The sequence below is a fragment of the Vanacampus margaritifer genome, chromosome 2 (assembly GCF_051991255.1).
Source record: "Vanacampus margaritifer isolate UIUO_Vmar chromosome 2, RoL_Vmar_1.0, whole genome shotgun sequence".
In the NCBI taxonomy this organism is placed as follows: domain Eukaryota; kingdom Metazoa; phylum Chordata; class Actinopteri; order Syngnathiformes; family Syngnathidae; genus Vanacampus; species Vanacampus margaritifer.
The window spans coordinates 34,924,809-34,942,216 of record NC_135433.1 but is presented as its reverse complement, the minus strand read 5'-3'; the positions used below and the strand labels follow the sequence as shown (position 1 = coordinate 34,942,216).

The 17,408-nt window shown below is 38.3% G+C and overlaps 2 protein-coding genes and 1 pseudogene across 3 annotated transcripts; 2 read left to right on the top strand and 1 right to left on the bottom strand.

The window, feature by feature from the left end:
- The first annotated feature begins 231 nt into the window (after positions 1–231).
- Positions 232–5,046, top strand: erich2 (glutamate-rich 2). Of its 2 annotated transcripts, none has more exons than XM_077558193.1 (6): positions 232–376; positions 2,452–2,545; positions 2,627–2,733; positions 2,804–2,861; positions 2,927–2,998; positions 3,070–5,046. In XM_077558193.1, exons 1-6 carry the CDS (start codon positions 260–262, stop codon positions 3,216–3,218), a joined length of 597 nt encoding a protein of 198 aa, XP_077414319.1. In that variant the 5' UTR covers positions 232–259; the 3' UTR covers positions 3,219–5,046. The 2 variants fall into 2 exon arrangements, with proteins under 2 accessions (XP_077414319.1, XP_077414318.1); XM_077558192.1 differs by having other exon boundaries at positions 2,624–2,733.
- A 6,584-nt stretch (positions 5,047–11,630) lies between these two features.
- On the bottom strand, positions 11,631–13,037 carry LOC144043084 (general transcription factor II-I repeat domain-containing protein 2A pseudogene; annotated as a pseudogene).
- Positions 13,038–13,561: 524 nt separating this feature from the next.
- Positions 13,562–16,661, top strand: LOC144043082 (uncharacterized). Its single transcript, XM_077556323.1, is given in 7 exon segments — positions 13,562–13,579; positions 13,647–13,783; positions 14,464–14,557; positions 14,665–14,997; positions 15,132–15,297; positions 15,418–15,545; positions 15,738–16,661. Coding segments are annotated over 7 exon segments (1,200 nt in total). The 3' UTR covers positions 16,062–16,661.
- The last annotated feature ends 747 nt before the right edge of the window (positions 16,662–17,408 follow it).

The following is a 17,408-nucleotide window of genomic DNA, read 5'->3' as shown; positions in this document are numbered from 1 at the left end:
GTCATTACAATACAAACGGATGTTTTCTATTCATGATGTTGCATTGTAAGCAAAATGTGCCCTTCATCACAGAATGTTTCACATATGACATGGTAAGGTCACGCAAGACTGAGACGCGTCAACCTGCCTTTGTTTCCGTGTTTGCCTTTTTTTTTGTCAAAATGGCCTCTGGGTTCATCATATGGAAATGCGTGTGAAACAGTTTCTGAAGGCACATGCAGTACACAATATGCCACTGGCACACTAATAGACTCGCAGGATGGAATGTTCGTGCACACACACACATAGAATTTATGTAGGATCACTGAAGTGTGAAATGATTCTGTTACCGCGTCATCTGGGTGGAATATATTCTCCCATCCAACTTCGATGGCAGGTGGGTCTGCTCGCCTCTGATGGATATGTGTGTCATTGGGTGTGTGTGTGTTTGTGTATAGTTTTTAACCAGCTGTTGTGAAATCCAAATGGCAGTATGAGAGCATCTTATTTGGTAGTTGTCTTATTTGCATTTTCAGGTCAGTGTGTCTGACCATTTTGTGAATCGACACTAGAACTACCATGAAGAAGTTGCCCATTTTAGTGAGTAGAAAGTCATGATAACAAAAAATTTGTGACAAAAAAAAAATTCTGTCACACTTTCTCTCTCTCTCTCCTACGATGGCGTATTAGAGCCACTTATAAATAAATAAACATGTATAGGGCGGGGCAATACTCTAAGAAAAAAACTAAAAAGCAAATTTGCCACTTTAGAAAGTGGTAAATTTGCGAGAAAAAAACTCCTAAATTTGCGACGTTATAAAGTGGCAAATTTGCTAGTTTATATAGTGTCAGATTTGCGAGAGAAAAAAAACTCAGAAAGTTACGAGAACTACACGTAACGTACTACTCGACTGTTTGTGCCAATACTTTTCAGTCGGATTTCCAAATAAGGAGATACTAATTGCTTTAGCAGACATTAACCTTATCATGTTAAGCATTCGCTCTTTGGAGCGTTGTGTACGGCCACTGACCAGCAACAAAGACGCCTCACTTTGCGAAGGTCCACACCCAGACGATTAAACATTTAAGTTAATTTGTTAAAATGTATATTTACTTATACATTTATGTTTCCAGAATTATTATTTACATGTTCATACATTTTGGTGTTTTTTTTGTACACGTATCTAAGTTGATGTGTCGAATCTGCTGTTCTCTGTCATTCACTCGCATTTACCCAAAGTATGCTAGCATCTGATTGGTTAGTGTTAGTCAGCTGATAGGGGATCAGGAAGTGTTGTGCTCTGGCTGCCTTGAATGACGAATAAAGTTGAAATTTGAGAATGAATGTTTCCATCCTGCCTTTTGCTCCCGGCTGATGCACAAAAGGAACACCAGCAAAGGCTGTGATAATAATAATAATAATAATAATAATAATAATAATAATAATAATAATAATAATAATAATAATAATAATAATAATAATAATGATGATGATGATGATGATGATGATGATGATGATGATAATAATAATAATAATAAGACTGCACCTCGCGCTACATTTGTGCCGGGCACGAAAATATAGAGCGCATGTAGATCTTCAGAATAATAGACATGGGACTAGGTTGTTAAAAAACAAAATCTTGGCTCTCTTTGTCTAAGAATTTATTAGTATTTTACAACCATCAGGAAAAAATGGTGGTGCGAAATCATGGTAACTGGTACGATAAGCAATTTAATAACGTATCATGAGCTGCAGCGCTTCCTCAATGTTTTCTTAGTTGCAGTATTCTTTTCAACAGAGGGGGCAGTATTTAGTCAAACAAAATGTTGGTTCGTTGTTTAGTTGTTATGGTAACCTCCCTGCGTCATTGTCTTGTTACGTGGCAACTTTCATACAAAATAGGTACGCCTTAGGTAAGTTTATTTAACTATGCAAACAAATTCTGCTAATATTGGAAATTATCTTAATGGAGTAACGACGTAAAGGTGCACTGACTTCCTTTTAAACCATAAACAGGTAAGCAAAACATTTTGTTTGAGAATTATGCAAGTAACACTGACATTGTCAAATTAAATCATGGAAACAAAGGTCATTAATGAATTACTTAAATTCTCAAATCATGCAAATTAATACAGATGCTGGAATAGAAGCACATTATCCCTTTATCTCCTAGAGAAACTAGTTAAAGGTTTAAAATGTTGTGTAACGCTGTAATGACAGTATTTTCTTTGTAAATGCAGCATTTTAAATGTTTACTTGATTGTATGTCAGCCAAACAAGTATTTTCCTATTTGACATGCGTTATTGTATGAACATGTACCGTGAAATAATATACACATAACAATTATTATTATTATTTTTAAAGATTGATTAGGTACTGTGAATGAATGTATGCAGTTTGCATGCAGATTCCTCCTACCAAAAATGTTCACATTTTTTAAACACAGATGTAATTTCAAATCTGCTTTCAGGATTGCCTTGCTGAGCGAGCACGCAGCAAAGAGCCTGCAAAGGAGCTTAAAATGCAAAGCGTCACGTTTGCACACACCCCAGGCTCAGCAGCAGGTTGCTATCAGGCAAATTACACAACACTGTGCAAAGGAAGGAAAGCAGAGCGATAACAATGATGATGGTGGTTTCCAGAAGACACGACTCCACCAACAGAGGCCCCTCTGACACCCGCAGAGAAAAACCAGTGTGGAAAAAACGATGCAGACACGCTCAGAGACGTTCCAGTGAAACTGATGATTGAGGTGAGTGAGACAGTTCTTGTTGTAGTGAAACTTCAACCTGAATGTACATGAAGAGAATCTTTGCATGCAGTTCCTCACAGCTCTGATGGACAAAGACTTCCAGCGGGCCAAACGACTCTGCCATATGAGTACGAACCTTAACGCTGCATCTGGTGCTGCCAACATGAAAAATCACTTGATGTTATCTTTTCAGTTCTCATCTATGAACCGCATCATCCAGAAGCTTCTGAGTTCCTCCCGCTGATCCAGAGGAAGCTTCGAGAAGGTAAAAAAGACCAAACGCAAACCTCAAAAGTGGATGCTCGCAAATACGCACACTGCTGCTATTCCTTTTAGAGCAACAGGCAGACCAGGACAGCGACGAGAGTAAGAGTGATGATGAGGACGAGGATTCGGGATGTGATGAAGAATTATCTCTGAGTTCAGACTGCTTCTCCTCACTGTCAAATGAAGACGGAAGTGGGGAAGAAAAGCAAGCGAACTGACATATAATAATTACACCTCAGTCAATCAGCTCATATATTCCACTCATATAGTGTGAGGCAGCAACATTTGACTGGATGAATAGGTTGATACATTCAAAGGGCTGGATTTAAAATCCCACGGTTCATTAACTCATTCACTGCCATTGACGACTATAGACGTCAAAAATTCATTACGCAAAAACATTTTATTGTACATTTTGAACAGATATAAAATGTGTGATTAATCGTGAGTTAACTAGTCAAGTCATGCGATTAATTACAATTACAAATTAGAATCGCCTGACGCCCCAAATTTTTGCTAATGTTTTATTTTTTTATTTGTTTTTATTCATTCACTGCCATTGATGGCTATAAACATCAAAAAATTATTTTAACTATTTCTATTAGTTTAACATTTTTTCTCACTTTTGTTAACAAGAGTATGAAAAACAAAAACATTTTTATTGTACATTTAGAACAGATATAAAATTTGTGATTAATCGTGCGTTAACTAGTGAAGGAAGTCATGCGATTAATTCAAATAAAAAAATGTAATCACCTGTTGCCCTTAATTTTTAATAATCTTTTTTTTTAATGAATTTATGGCAGTTAATGAGTTAAATTTTCTTTACAATATATATTTTATGCAGCCTCACTAGTCTAAACACAGTATTCTGAGTAATTGTGTTTGTGAAATAAGAGTTACGCAGCAAAATCCACCCATTTTTAGTCATCTCAGGTGGCGGCCATTTTGCCACTTACTGTCGACTAAAAATGACAACTCGGGGCTCAGGAAATGACCAATCATGGCTCACCTGTTTTCTGAAGCTGATCAGTGATTGGTCATTACCTTATGCGGCATTCGACGAAAGCGAGACGTCTGACTTTTTTAAGTGTGTACAGGAACGTCCCCGTGAACTCGGAAATCCCATTTGCGAAGTTGGAGAAGAAAAGTACCCCGACTTCACCGACTGATTTTCACTCTACAATGGCGACCACTATGGAAACACGTACCGGGAATGGTAAAGCACAATTTACTCGAGTATAAAACTAGATAGCTTTCTTCATTCATAAATACTCCATATAACTTCACGTGACACAACGTACATGACAGTATGCCGCTATCTCCCTGCCTGAAATTGTACAGTGAACTACGGAGCTGTATGGAATGTTTATGAAATAAGATAACTGAAGCAAAATTGACAAGTTTGCTGGAGGTCAAAATGTGTTTAAAAAAAAAACAACTTATTACTATCCGCCATTTTGGTTGTTTACTTTTGCCTCGAACCAGGGCTGGACTGGCACTAAAAAAAAATCGGCCCTGGCATTTTGACTTAAACCCTCGAACCCGGCTCGACCCGACTCCTAATCACTTCTCCTAACACAAAGTTCTGCCACTGATATTGACTTATTTTTATTCCGTTTGCTGGCTATGTTGGAAATTGATTCATGGGCGAGTCCCTCTAAATTGTGGGCCAGTCTCTTGGGGTAAAATGGAAGAAAATAATAATCAAAAAGGACTGTATGCTAAATGGCCATTCCAGCCCCGCCTCAAACGCTTTCGGTGGGAACTGGGAAACGCCAAATGGGATAAATTCGATGTCCGACCTTCCTTGAATGCAACATTAGCCCGGAACAACTGTGATGTCATTTTCAGTCGACAGCAAGTGGCAAAATGGCTGGATAAAGATGTTTTTTTTCTACTAAAAGGCAGATGGTAGAATTAACCACTCATGCTAAATATTAGCTTGGTGAACTGGTCAGTTTATGACAGGAGTCATACTTTTTGGGTCCTTTTTTTTTTCAAATGTAAAATATTTGCCTTGGAACAATAAAGATTAGGACAGTTTGTGTTGTATCTGTTACTGATGGTCTCAGATATCGGAGGGGCACAATGCCTTTTGCCCCAAGCCAGCTCGAAATTGGTTGCAGCCAATGCATCCATTTTGTGTATCCTGTTCAGGGTCAGAGCAGGAGTTGTGGTCCTAATCCATCTAACTTGGGACAAAACTGATTGTTTGTGAAGAGTGCATTGAGGGAATTGATCCTATGTCAGCTTATAGAGGTCAGCTACTGTATGTGAAGCACCATGCTAACCATGACCCTGCTGTCAGTACTGAAGCTAGTAGAAATTGGCTTTAAAGTTGACTTGAAAAAGCTTTGTGAATTAATTTGAAAAACAATGAAATGAAAATGCCAACTCAAAAGGTCAAAATGATGGCGAGTAATAACACCGTACTACCAAGTGGTCCCAAAGTTGTGGCTGGTGACTTTTCATGATGTGCAAGGCAATCAGCAGGTGTTCTATTTTTAGCTCTTTTAACAGCGCAGTGCTTATCTTTATGAGTTGTCTGCTCACGCAACATGTGGTAAGAGAAAATATGATACCGGCTGTATCATTTGTGACGGCTGAATGAGCATAATGGCCGCTCTCAGCCTATTCAGTGGAACAGGCGTGAGGCTGGCAGTGTGAGGACACTAAGTCATCCCTCGCCAGCTGCGATACGCTGCGATATCGCAGTGTTATTGTCCATGTCAAGGTTATAAAGAGGAGTTTAGGTCATAGGGAGAAAAAAAAAAAAACGATGCGTGCAGTGTTGTCAACTCATGAAGGTGAATATTATTGTACTGGTATGGCGGAGGGAGAGAACGGAGAAGAAATGATATGGCTGCATAAGCTGATAGACCATGAAAAGCACAAGCGGTGGATCCAATGTGACCTCAACGCACAAATATATTAAGATATGTGTTGCAGGGAGAGTAACGAGATTGAGAGTCTTAACGTAAGGATACAAATGACAAATTCGACAGAACCATTACACTCATAAAGATGGCTGACTAGAAAACAGTGTGACAAGGAGAATCGAATTTCTGAATCCTGACTATAAGAATATTGCTTGCCCTTTTGGGCACATGCATTTGTGCTGACATAATGGCTGACATTACTGTAAAAAAAAACATTGTTAAGGGAATGCAGTAATGCTGTATAATATACAGTAACTTAGACTACTTGTGCTTATTTGGGTGACAGGTGAGCTAGAGCCAGGAGGCGGGGTAAACTCAACTGGTTGGCAGCCACTGGCATTCACAGTTATGTTCAATTTAGAAACAAGAAATATGGAAAAGCTTGTTAATGCTATTGCATTGCCATCTGGTAATATGTACTCAACAAAAATAAAAACGCAACACTTTTGTTTTTGCTCCCGTTTTTATGATATGAACTCAAAGATCTCAAACTTGTCAATGTTTGACTTTTTGGCCATGATTCCAAAAGTACGTTTGGAGCAAACACCACACTGCTCTTCACCCCAAAAAAATGTCATAAGTGAAGAATAGTTGCGGCAGCATCATGCTTTGGGCTGTTTTGATTCTGCAGGACTTGGGGCCATTCCCATTGTCAAGGTGAAGGTAACGAATGAACTGTTCTGTCCAAACCCTTCGCCATAATGAGTTGACTCAAAATCTCATAGTGCCAAAAATTCTGTTTGACAATATTACTGTGATTACTTGATTATTCTAGCTTCAGCTCTCTACATATTTGTATAACTGTCATCGATGAATATTTAGATATTGTTACATCTCTACTGATAAGTAGCCTACTAATATATTTTGTTACAAAGGGTCATTTGAACAATTTCTTATGTGTATATCAAGCTACCAGCGCTAATGAGTAGCCAAGAAGCAGCTCTCAGTTTCAAAAAGGTTGGTGACTTCTCATGTGGATAATTTAGGGCTTTCATTTCACCAAACATGCAAGTTGCAATGTTAAGAACCCGGGGAAAAAAACAGACAAGCATGAGGAGAACATTCAAATTCCACACAGAGCTGAGATTTGAACCAAAGATCTCTCGACTGGGAAGGAGATGAGCTAACCACAAAACAACAAACAGTATTAATAATGTTTTCTTTGATTTAAAGCAATTGTAATTATATTCAGTTTAACTCATTCACTGCCATTGACGGCTATAGACGTCAAAAATTTATTTGAACTATTTCTATTAGTTTAACATTTTCCCCCCACTTTTCTTAACAAGAGTATGAAAACCTAGATTGTTTTTTGTGTACATTTAGAACAGATATAACATTTGTGATTAATCGTGAGTTAACTAGTGAAGTCATGCGATTCATTACAATTACAAATTTTAATCACCTGACGCCCCAAATTTTTTGATAGTTTTATTTTTTTATTCATTCACTGCCATTGATGGCTATAAACATCAACAATTCCTTTGAACTATTTCTATTAGTTTAAAATAGTTTTCCACTTTTGTTAACAAGAGTATGAAAACCTATATATTTTGTATTGTACATTTAGAACAGATATAAAATTTGTGATTAATCGTGCGTTAACTAGTGAAGGAAGTCATGGGATTAATTAAAATTTAAAAAATGAATTGCCTGTTGCCCCTAATTTTTAATAATCTTTTTTTTAAATGACTATTGAAGTCATGCAATTAATTACAATTTAAAAAAAAAATTATTGACTGACGCGATTTAAAGAAAGAAAAGTTTATTAAAAATTAGGGCCGTCAGGCGATTAAACTTTTTAATCGTAATTGAATCGCATGACTTCACTAGTTAACTCATGATTAATCAATAATTTTATATCTGTTTTAAATGGACAATAAAAAATTATAGGTTTTCATACTCTTGTTAACAAAAGTGGGGGGTGGGAAATTAAACTAATAGAAATATTTCAAATTAATTTTTGACGTCTATAGCCGTAAATGGCAGTGAATGAGTTAAAATAAATCAATCTTCTTACTCCAGGAAAACAGCGAAAAGATAAAACATATTGAAAGAGTTTAAAGTGCATAGAATATGACCTCTCTACTGCAGTTTTTCACACATCGCAGGTGGTTATAAAATGTATCCCCTGAGATAAATGGACTCAAAAAGAAGTCACGTGACATACAGTCTGAGAACAGTCGTGATAAGGATCACGTTTTTCTTTTTTTTTTGGTAGCACCCCCAATATTTACGCCAGTAGCACCAAAAAGGTTGGGGACCACCGGTTTTGATTCCATACCGTGGGATAAGACAATTTACAGACACAAGGCAGATTTAACGCTGTTTAAGTCAGCAACATTTAAGGATGCTAACACTTGCTCACTTCCTGTTAGCTCTGTTTTATTTATAGAAGTATTCACACCACTTCTGCTACCAGACTGACGCTAACTTTATGATCGCACTGAGGCATGCTTTTGTTGCAATTACAAGTAACACATGATTGCGACAAGACTTATGAAAAACTCTACCCTGAAAAAATTGTCAATTTATGTTGAACAATTATGATTTTATAGTACTTTTTATGTATATTTTTGCATTAAGTACCATATCGGCTACTTTGGACAGCCACATGGTCATCGTGACGTATCGGGTGCATTAAGCAAAGAATAACATGGCTGCCAATGACTACAAAGTGACTCACGAGGAATTATTGCGTCCCACGACTCAAAAGTCGTACAGCCACGGGGGACTCGCCAAAGGTTTGTGTCCATCCGAAAGTGACGATGAAAGTGTGGCTCGATAAGGAGCACGTATTGAGCCGGCCCGTAGCGAGTAAAAGTTAGGGATTGTCTACATTCTAGATGTTGCGTGTTACAGAGGCTCAAATTACCAGTCAAGTCACCATTGTCATTTGGTCACTCTGGAAATGTAATTTGTGGACTGTCCCTAACCTGGACGGTAAACAGCCGGCTGATTTTTACTCTGCTCAGCCAGCTACATTTTGTATGCTAAGTGTGCGAGAGGACACCCCCCACCGCCCCACCCCCACACATAATGACATGAAACCTGACTTGCTGAGGATTTTACTCTGATCACAATTAGCACAGCATTTGGGATAGAAGACGGCCTTTTTCTTACGTCAGCATTCCAAAGAACGAAGGCGGCTGCCGTTTACGCACAGGATACATCATCTCGATGATCGTCATCTCCCCGTTTAAAAGAAAATTCAGGGAATAAAATGCCAAATATATTTGCACTCCTATTCTTTATACACAGCAAAATCAAAAGTGTTAAATTGTCAGTGTTATAGGTGATAATACAAATTTAGAGTCAATTCAACTCTTGTTAAGTTTAATTTAACTCCAACATGACATTTCCTCAGAAAGTGTGAGTGTTGATTCAGAGAGTCAATTGTCAGATGTTCCAATACCTTCTAGAATGTTCATTTCACTCAAAAAAAAGTGTTAGCGGCCAGTAATTTCCCCAGAAGTCCACTGGTGCATGTTTGAGGCGGGAGCTCAGCATCTTTCTGGCGGCATTTCACATTACTGAATTGTTTGCCAGTTGCCATCGGAAGAATATCATTTTTTCATTCTCCTGTGCTTCAACTTGAGGTGAGCAGCAGACATCGATAGAACTGTGATTACATCCCCCACAAGTAAGTAACTCTTAATTTATACGTGTATTTAATGCAAAACTACTAACGTTTGCACCCAGCATTATTTATTAGTGTTGGCAGTTGATGTTAATGACGATTAGCAAGTGTTAGCTTAGCAGCGCTCTCCTGTCTCCAAGTCGGGACTTTTGTTTTGGGAAGTTACAGCCGGTTCGTTCTGCCTCGTTTTTTTGTAAATATAAAATTAAGCTACTCGTTGTCTCGTTAATTTTTTTTGACGTTATTACATATGGAAAATGTGTTTCGGTCGTAAATTGAACGAACCGTTGCATGTTTGTGGTGTTTTGGTTGATATTCAGAGCAGCTGTAGTGTGCAGTTTATGTAGCCTAAAAGTTTGCTAGCGTGACAACAAGCAAATGTATTGCTGGTCGTCAACTGCTGTTTTTGAGGCTTCATCTTTTCACAAAAGCGGCAAAGGTTCGTGTTCGCGCACGGCCCGAATGTTGGTGTTTCGTCGGTCGGGGTTTGGTTGAATAATGTTGGAAGATGTTCGGCAGGTGGGGCGGGAGGTGGTCAACGTTTGACAATATACGCAGCCGCTCAGTCAAATACGGGTTTTTTAGTGTATTTCTTTCTTTTGCAGTACATTATGCTGGTGAAGGTGAAGTTTGGTGAAAGCCAGAAATATGTTAAAGTCGCCCAGGCAGAAAATGGATACGAGGACTTCAGTATATTTCTACAAAAAGGTGAGGATAACATTTTGAACACAGTTCTGTTTTAGAAAACTGATCAATTCTATAAGCAAACTGAGTTTTAGTTACAGTTTACAATGTTGGCCCATCCACCAAGTTCTATTTATCTTGGCTTTAGTGAAGTAATGTTGATTTATCCAAATAAAAATGTTCTTTATACAAAAAAAACATTTATTTGGCAAAAACACTGCTGGCAGACACTGCTGTGTTCCGAATGATTTTGTTAAAATAACGTTTTTTAATATAATAAGAGATACAGAATTATTATTTTTTCCAAAATCTCTTATTTTCTCAGTCATAGAAAAGTTAGGGCTTCCCCTGCACTCAGAGCTACACTTGACAGATGATTCAGGGACAGAAGTGGATGCAGATGTGTTTGAGGAGCTTTTGCAAGCAGGGAACCTAACAATCAATGTGTGCAAAGAAAAATCTAAAGGTAAGGTTTGGTCTTGCCTGGGAAAATGTTGATGATAGAAGACTGCATATACTGGAGAGGACTAAAAAAAGGGTTACTTTTTTTTTTAGGCCAGCCTTCTCTCATTACATGTTTTGTTTTCAAGCCCGCAAAAAAGTTTCATATAATTGCTCTTAAATCATATTTATTTTTTAACTTTTTATATATGTTTTCTTTATTATCCCGAAGCTGTCCTTCATCAGGATCTTTCTTTCACTTCATCTGAGACGTGCACATCAGACTCATCATCCATGGTGTCTGATTCACCGGCTGTAATGGTGACGGAAACGAGCGACAGAGGACCAAAAAGAGCCCACTGTGATCAGGATTCAGCTAAAGAGGTTGATGACTTTCTTTGTGTTTCAATTCATTGAGTTTGACTGGTTTCAATATTCACAAATACACACAAAAGAGATCACTTTTTTTTAAACAGGGACTTGTCTGTGTAGCTAACTATCAAATGTATGTATGTATGTATTCCTAATCAGTCAAGCACATACTTAAGGGCCAACCATTGTGTTATCAGATTTGTTACTCATCTGTCTAATTTAATTTCAGACTTGACTATGATTCTGATTTTATTGTATCTTCTAGATCAGGGGTGGGCAATTAATTTTTATCGGGGGCCGCATGAGAAACCTGAATTGTGTCAGAGGGCCACCAACTTTCTTTCATTGTAAAATGCTCAAATTAAATATTTTTGAATAGCTGGTACTGATAATCAGAAGAATAAAGCACTCTGTAAATATTGATATTAGGTTATGTGAAATTGTGGTGTATTGGTTAAATAAGAAAAACAATTATTGAACCAGTGCAATCTATTTTTAATTTGTTAATCTCCACAAACAACTTGTAATGTTTTCCACCTCATGTTACCTCTTCAGTGAGAATAATCCAGTCTGTTCTGGGCTTGAACAAGGGCATTGAAATCTGGCGGAATGTCTGAAGTGGCTATGCGAAGGACAGCTGAGAGGTGGTCATCAGTCATAGAGGATCTGTGTTTGGATTTGTTGAACTTCATAACTGAGAATGTCTGTTCACAATGATAGGTAGATCCAAAGAGGACTAGGATCCTCTGAGCATGCCTCCTCAGGTGTGGAAAGTTCTCCTCTTTGAGGGCGGAGTAAAAGTCCAGCAGTGAGACTGACTTGAAGTGATCTGTCAGAAGTGTGTCAGACTGCAGATCAATGAGTTCCATCTGAACTTCACTTGGTGCATCATCCACACTGCAGTTGAAGGGAGAAGAAACCATGTGCATTTCACTCTCAAGAGTTTTGAAATCTTGAAATCGCCTTGAAAACTCTGCATGCAATGCTTCTAACATGGTTGAGTACTTCTGGAGATGATCACCTGATCTTTTGGCTTCCTTAAGTGTTGGCAAGTGGGTCAGAATGTTTTCCTTCACTTGGCTTGAGAGAAGCTGCAGTTTTCTCATGAAAGCCTTCACTGCACTGTACATCTCATGCACAAAAAGGCCCTTGCTCTGCATTTTGACATTTAGTTCGTTCATTAGTGCAGTCACATCCACAGCGAATCCGAGGTCTGCCAACCAGTCGTTATCTGAAAGTTCTGGGACGTCATGACCTTTCTGAATACAGAACTCTTGAATCTGGTCTCTCAGGTCCCAGACACTTTTCAGAACCTTGCCAAGGCTGAGCCACCTAACAGTGCAGTGATAGCTTATGTCACCATGTTCAGCCTCATTTTCCTCCAACAAAGCAACAAACTGTCTGTGATTTAAAGCTCTCGCTCTGATGAAGTTAACTATTTTAGTGACAGCATCAACGACATTTTTCATTTTTAACACTGTCTTACACAACACTTCCTGATGTATGATACAATGCAAAAATGTCAATTTCTGATCAGGGTTCATTTCTGTCACTTTATCCTGCATTCTCTTTAAAAGTCCAACATTTTTCCCGGTCAGATTTGGACAACCATCTGTTGTCACACCTGTAAGCTTGTCCCATTTCAGTCCTAACATGGCCATACATGCATTTACCTCTCTGAACAAGTCATTACCTGTGGTTGTCCCTTTTATTGACTGCATGGCTGCCAACTCCTCCGTGATTTTAAAGTCTGCGGTTATCCCACGTAAGAAGATGAGCAGCTGGGCGGTGTCACGTACATCGCAGCTCTCATCCAAAGCCAGAGAAAAAAAGTCAAAGTCGGCCGCTCTGTTCTTCAGCTGAAGCTCTAAGTTTCCCGCGATGTCCTCAATCCGCCTCGTTACAGTGCGTCGGGAGAGTGACACGTTCTCAAACGCGCCCTTTTTCTCTGGGCACATCAGCGCAGCAGAGTCCAATAAACACTCCTTAATAAACTCTCCGTCGGAAAACGCCTTACTTTTTCTGGCGATTTTGTGAGAAATGACATAACTTGTCCTGACGGCTGATTCTCTGGGAGTGTGAAGTTTAGTGAAAAATCCTTGTTGGGTTTGTAGTTTTGCAAGCAATGCATCAGACTCCATTGCACGCTCTTCACCAGACAGATTTCTGTATTTATCTTCATGCTTGGTCGTGTAGTGGCGATTCAAATTATATTCTTTAAACACAGCAACCTGTTTACCACAGACTAAGCACACTGCTTTACCTTTAATTTCTGTGACGAAATATTTGGCAGTCCATGTCTTGTTGAAAATACGGAATTCGTTATCAACTTTTCTTTTCTTGGGGTGTTCCGACATCTTGAGGGTAACCTGGCGCGAGTAAAAGTGCTACGTCTACGACGTGCATACGTAGTGACGTAACACTTTTCAAAATAAAAATTCAAAATAAAAGTTAAAAAAATTTTGTTTAATTTATGGTGTTTATGATTGGCCTCACGCGGGCCGGACAGGGACGTACAAAGGGCCGGATGTGGCCCGCGGGCCGTAATTTGCCCAGGTCTGTTCTAGAAGGTTAGAGATGTTCTACATACCAAGGCTGGGGGAGGAAAGATCTTGCAGGAATATGAGAGACGGAAAACATTGGTAGATGGTACACGGCGACAGATGGTGAACTTACTAGAGGCCAGCATGATTGAGGTTTATGGGTAAGCATTCAAGTTCTCCTTTCTGCTTTTTGGGGTAATACACAGACTCTGAAGGGATGTACTAAATGTCCTTTCTATAAACAGTTAATGAGTGTGGGCCTATACAGTAAACTAGTCAAACAGTTTTTTGGAAGGGCAAATTTGTTAAAACACACAAGTAAATCTCTTAATTACTTAAAAAAACAAAACGTTATCTGACTCATTTTCTTTCTCAAACGATTAATTGGTCTTTATCTTTATTTTAAGTATCCTAAAATATTGATTATAAAAATCACCTTTAGAAATTTACTGAAGTGATAATAACTCCTATTTTTTCTACAGTAAAAGGTAAAATAGGTAAAAATATCTTACATTTTTCCCTCACTTTTCTTAGTTTTAATTTCAAACAAAAACAGAAGGTGCAGAGAGTTCCCAGGATCAGCAGCATCTCTTAGAAATATTTCCCTGAAGTAACACAGTTTTAAATTGATCTATTATCAGTCCTCTGATTTAATAAAAAAAAAAAAAAGTTGAATGCAAATATTCTTCAAAATGCTGAATTATTGGCACTGGTAATTGGCCCGGCCTATATCGTTCTCTAATCAACATAAGCTGATGGGTTTGAAAAATGTACCAAATTTAAAAAAAAATTTAACAAATTATTTAACAGCTCATAAAATATATTTTCTGTTTTTTTTAAGGAGGATCCCACCAGCCTATGTACGAACAAAGTATGCACTTGGCATCATCACTTTATTTCCCAACCTCAAAGATCCATTCTCAAAAAATGGATATGTAAGTTTTCTAATTACAATGATGTAATTTTTTTGGTTAATCATCTCCTTATCATCAGTTTGTCTTCTGTGCGGCTATTTCATGTTTCTCGTGTTGGATTTTCACAGGAACACTAGTATGATGCGCAGAGTGGATCTGGCTATTTGGCCTGGAGAATAAAGACTGTCCAGCGCAATACTGCCCAGTCCCAGAGATGCTCAACCAGCACTTTGGGTCCAAGTGGTCCAAGTGCCAAGAGGGAATTGGTCCTGATTGATGAGCAACTGAATGGAGATGAATGTTCTGAAGCAATCTCTTTACTGAAGCATTCAACTGATGTATCTGTCATCAAAGAGAAGATGAGGGCAACATTTCAATACCGCCAGACACTGGTTCATGACCAGCAAGACTCTTCAACGCTTTTGGATGTTTTTCCCCGATTCCTGGACATACCTGGCCTGGTGAGGATGAAATGTTTGGTTGAAGAATTTTGAAGTGAACAAGATATATTCAGTGGAACATGCATTAACTATTATAATTACTGTAGTAGTAACTTTTCTCTGGGTTGGCACAAATTGGGTCTTTGTGTTTGTAGATTGACCAGGACTTCACCATGATGTTTGGAGCAGAGATTTCTGGTAGTTTGCTGGCAAAATGGTCCACATACTTTAAGCCTAGGGTCCTGGCAAATTGCAAGAACCTGGTTTCCAATGAGCATGTTGATGAACTCTTGGCTGCACAGGATAGACCGGATGAATCTAGTAAGTGTGGCTCATTCTGTCTTTTGAAACATGAATTTTCTTTATACAATTAGTATTTATTTAATGAAATTTTAAGATGAAAGTATTTGAAACTGTCTTATTTGTCAACTTTGACACTAGGTTGGGACAGTGATCTGTCAAGCATTCTGCTGTTGGTTCACCTCCTTCCCCCAACTTCAAAAGGTCACAAGAAGAGCGCTAAAATCAGTTCCTTCCAAGCGATCAGCCATGTAGTGAGATATCTGAGGGTAAGCAGTCATTCGATGGACTTTAATTTTAGCTGTATTAAAATGTGGGTAAATTTACTTTTAGTACTTCAACTGACTACTTAAAACAGATACATCAAACCATGTATTCCACCATTTTAAACCACAAGGAAGAAAAAAAATTGATATACACTTACAAAATGAAACTAAAATATTTTCTCATCTGTGTTGCAGATTGGAGCCAGTGTGCAGACATTCCTTGAGAGATCTGAACCAGGACAGCCCTTCCTTCTGTGTGTTGGGGAGCAGAAGAACAACATCCAACAGTTCTATGTCATTGTTGACCACAAGGCCATCCCTTGCAAGGCTCAGACGTCCCTGGCAGCGTTCGATGAGCTCTTCAAGGCTCACTTTATCTTCAGTATCAACTACCATGAATCCCTCAAAAGCTTTTACACGTTCATCCAGACAACAGTTTTCAACATTGACCTGGGAGCTGCAAAGGAAAATCCTAGAGTCAAAGACCTGAGAGCGAGACTTTTTCACACCGATATTTAAGGTGATTCACTTCCTATGTTGACTTGTTTCATCTGTAAAGTACACCACAAAAGTTCTGCATTGCTTTGTCAGCATTTGAGATTCCACCATGGTCTATACACAGGAAAAAAAAATTGACGTTTGAAATGTGGAGAGCAAGGATGTTGTTCATCGTTTTGCACTTATTCAGGATTCAAGAAATATCTGGCTAATTTTCACAAAGACAATGTTTCAATAGAGCTCAATGACAAAGTGGACACATGGAAAGAAAATGGGCCTTCACCATCTCAGACAGTTTGTCCAGACAATCCACTTTAACGCATATTGTGTCAAGGGAAGGGCAGGTTCCTTTTTTTGTGCTGCATTGATAAGCTGATTTATTGCAAACCCCATGACAAACTGTGTTCTAATGAGATGGATGAAAAATCATATATTGTACCACATTGTCATATTATAACCTGTGCTTGAGGATTGGTTGGCCAATGGGATGTGTTATTGTTAAGTCAATGCATTGTTATGTGGTGGAGTTGTTATTAAATATTGTATTTAAATACAAATGTGTGTGTTTTTAATAGAATGTATGAGAGCACGTGGGAAACAATTGGGAGTTTAAAATTACACTGCAGTAATTTTTTGACTCTCTACATGAGTTAAATATTTAGCAACTCGTTTTAGTGTTAAAAAATACAACACTAAATAGTGTAATACTTTAACACTATACACTAGTGTAGTGTAAAATCAACACTGAGCAGTTGTTGGCCCGTGTTAAATTTTAACTACCATCAGAGTTGCTTTAACTCGCACTTAACTAACACTTTTGAAAGTGATGTTTTAACTATGTGTAGAGTGGACCAATATAAGCACTTTTGAAGTGTTAAATTTAACTCTATAGGAGTTGAATTAGCACTTCTGATTTTGCTGTGTACACAATGCCTAAACCAATACTGGAAAATGAGTTATAAGTATTGTGCTGCTTTAGTCATGTGTTGTTTTGAACAGACAGGGTGTAAAACCGTTACGGTGCCGGAGGTCGTGTATTCAAGTACTGCTACTTTGGGTATTAAATTACTTGGAGGTGTCAACAAGTAAATAATTGATTAGCGCTGCCAGTACTAGTGACAATTCCAAGCTTAGGTGACAAATACAAATGTTGCATTCAAGGACAAGAGGAAGGTGGGAAGTTGGACTTTTCTGACTTCACAACAGGAAGTGTGCATGGGAAAGTTGCAAAATCGGGAGAAAAAAAAGACCCCGACATCACCGGTTTCAATCTGACGTCACTCACCAATAGAGACACAGATCTTGAATGGCAAAATATAATTTACACAAGTATGAACATACTGTATTTATTTCTTTATTTATTATGTC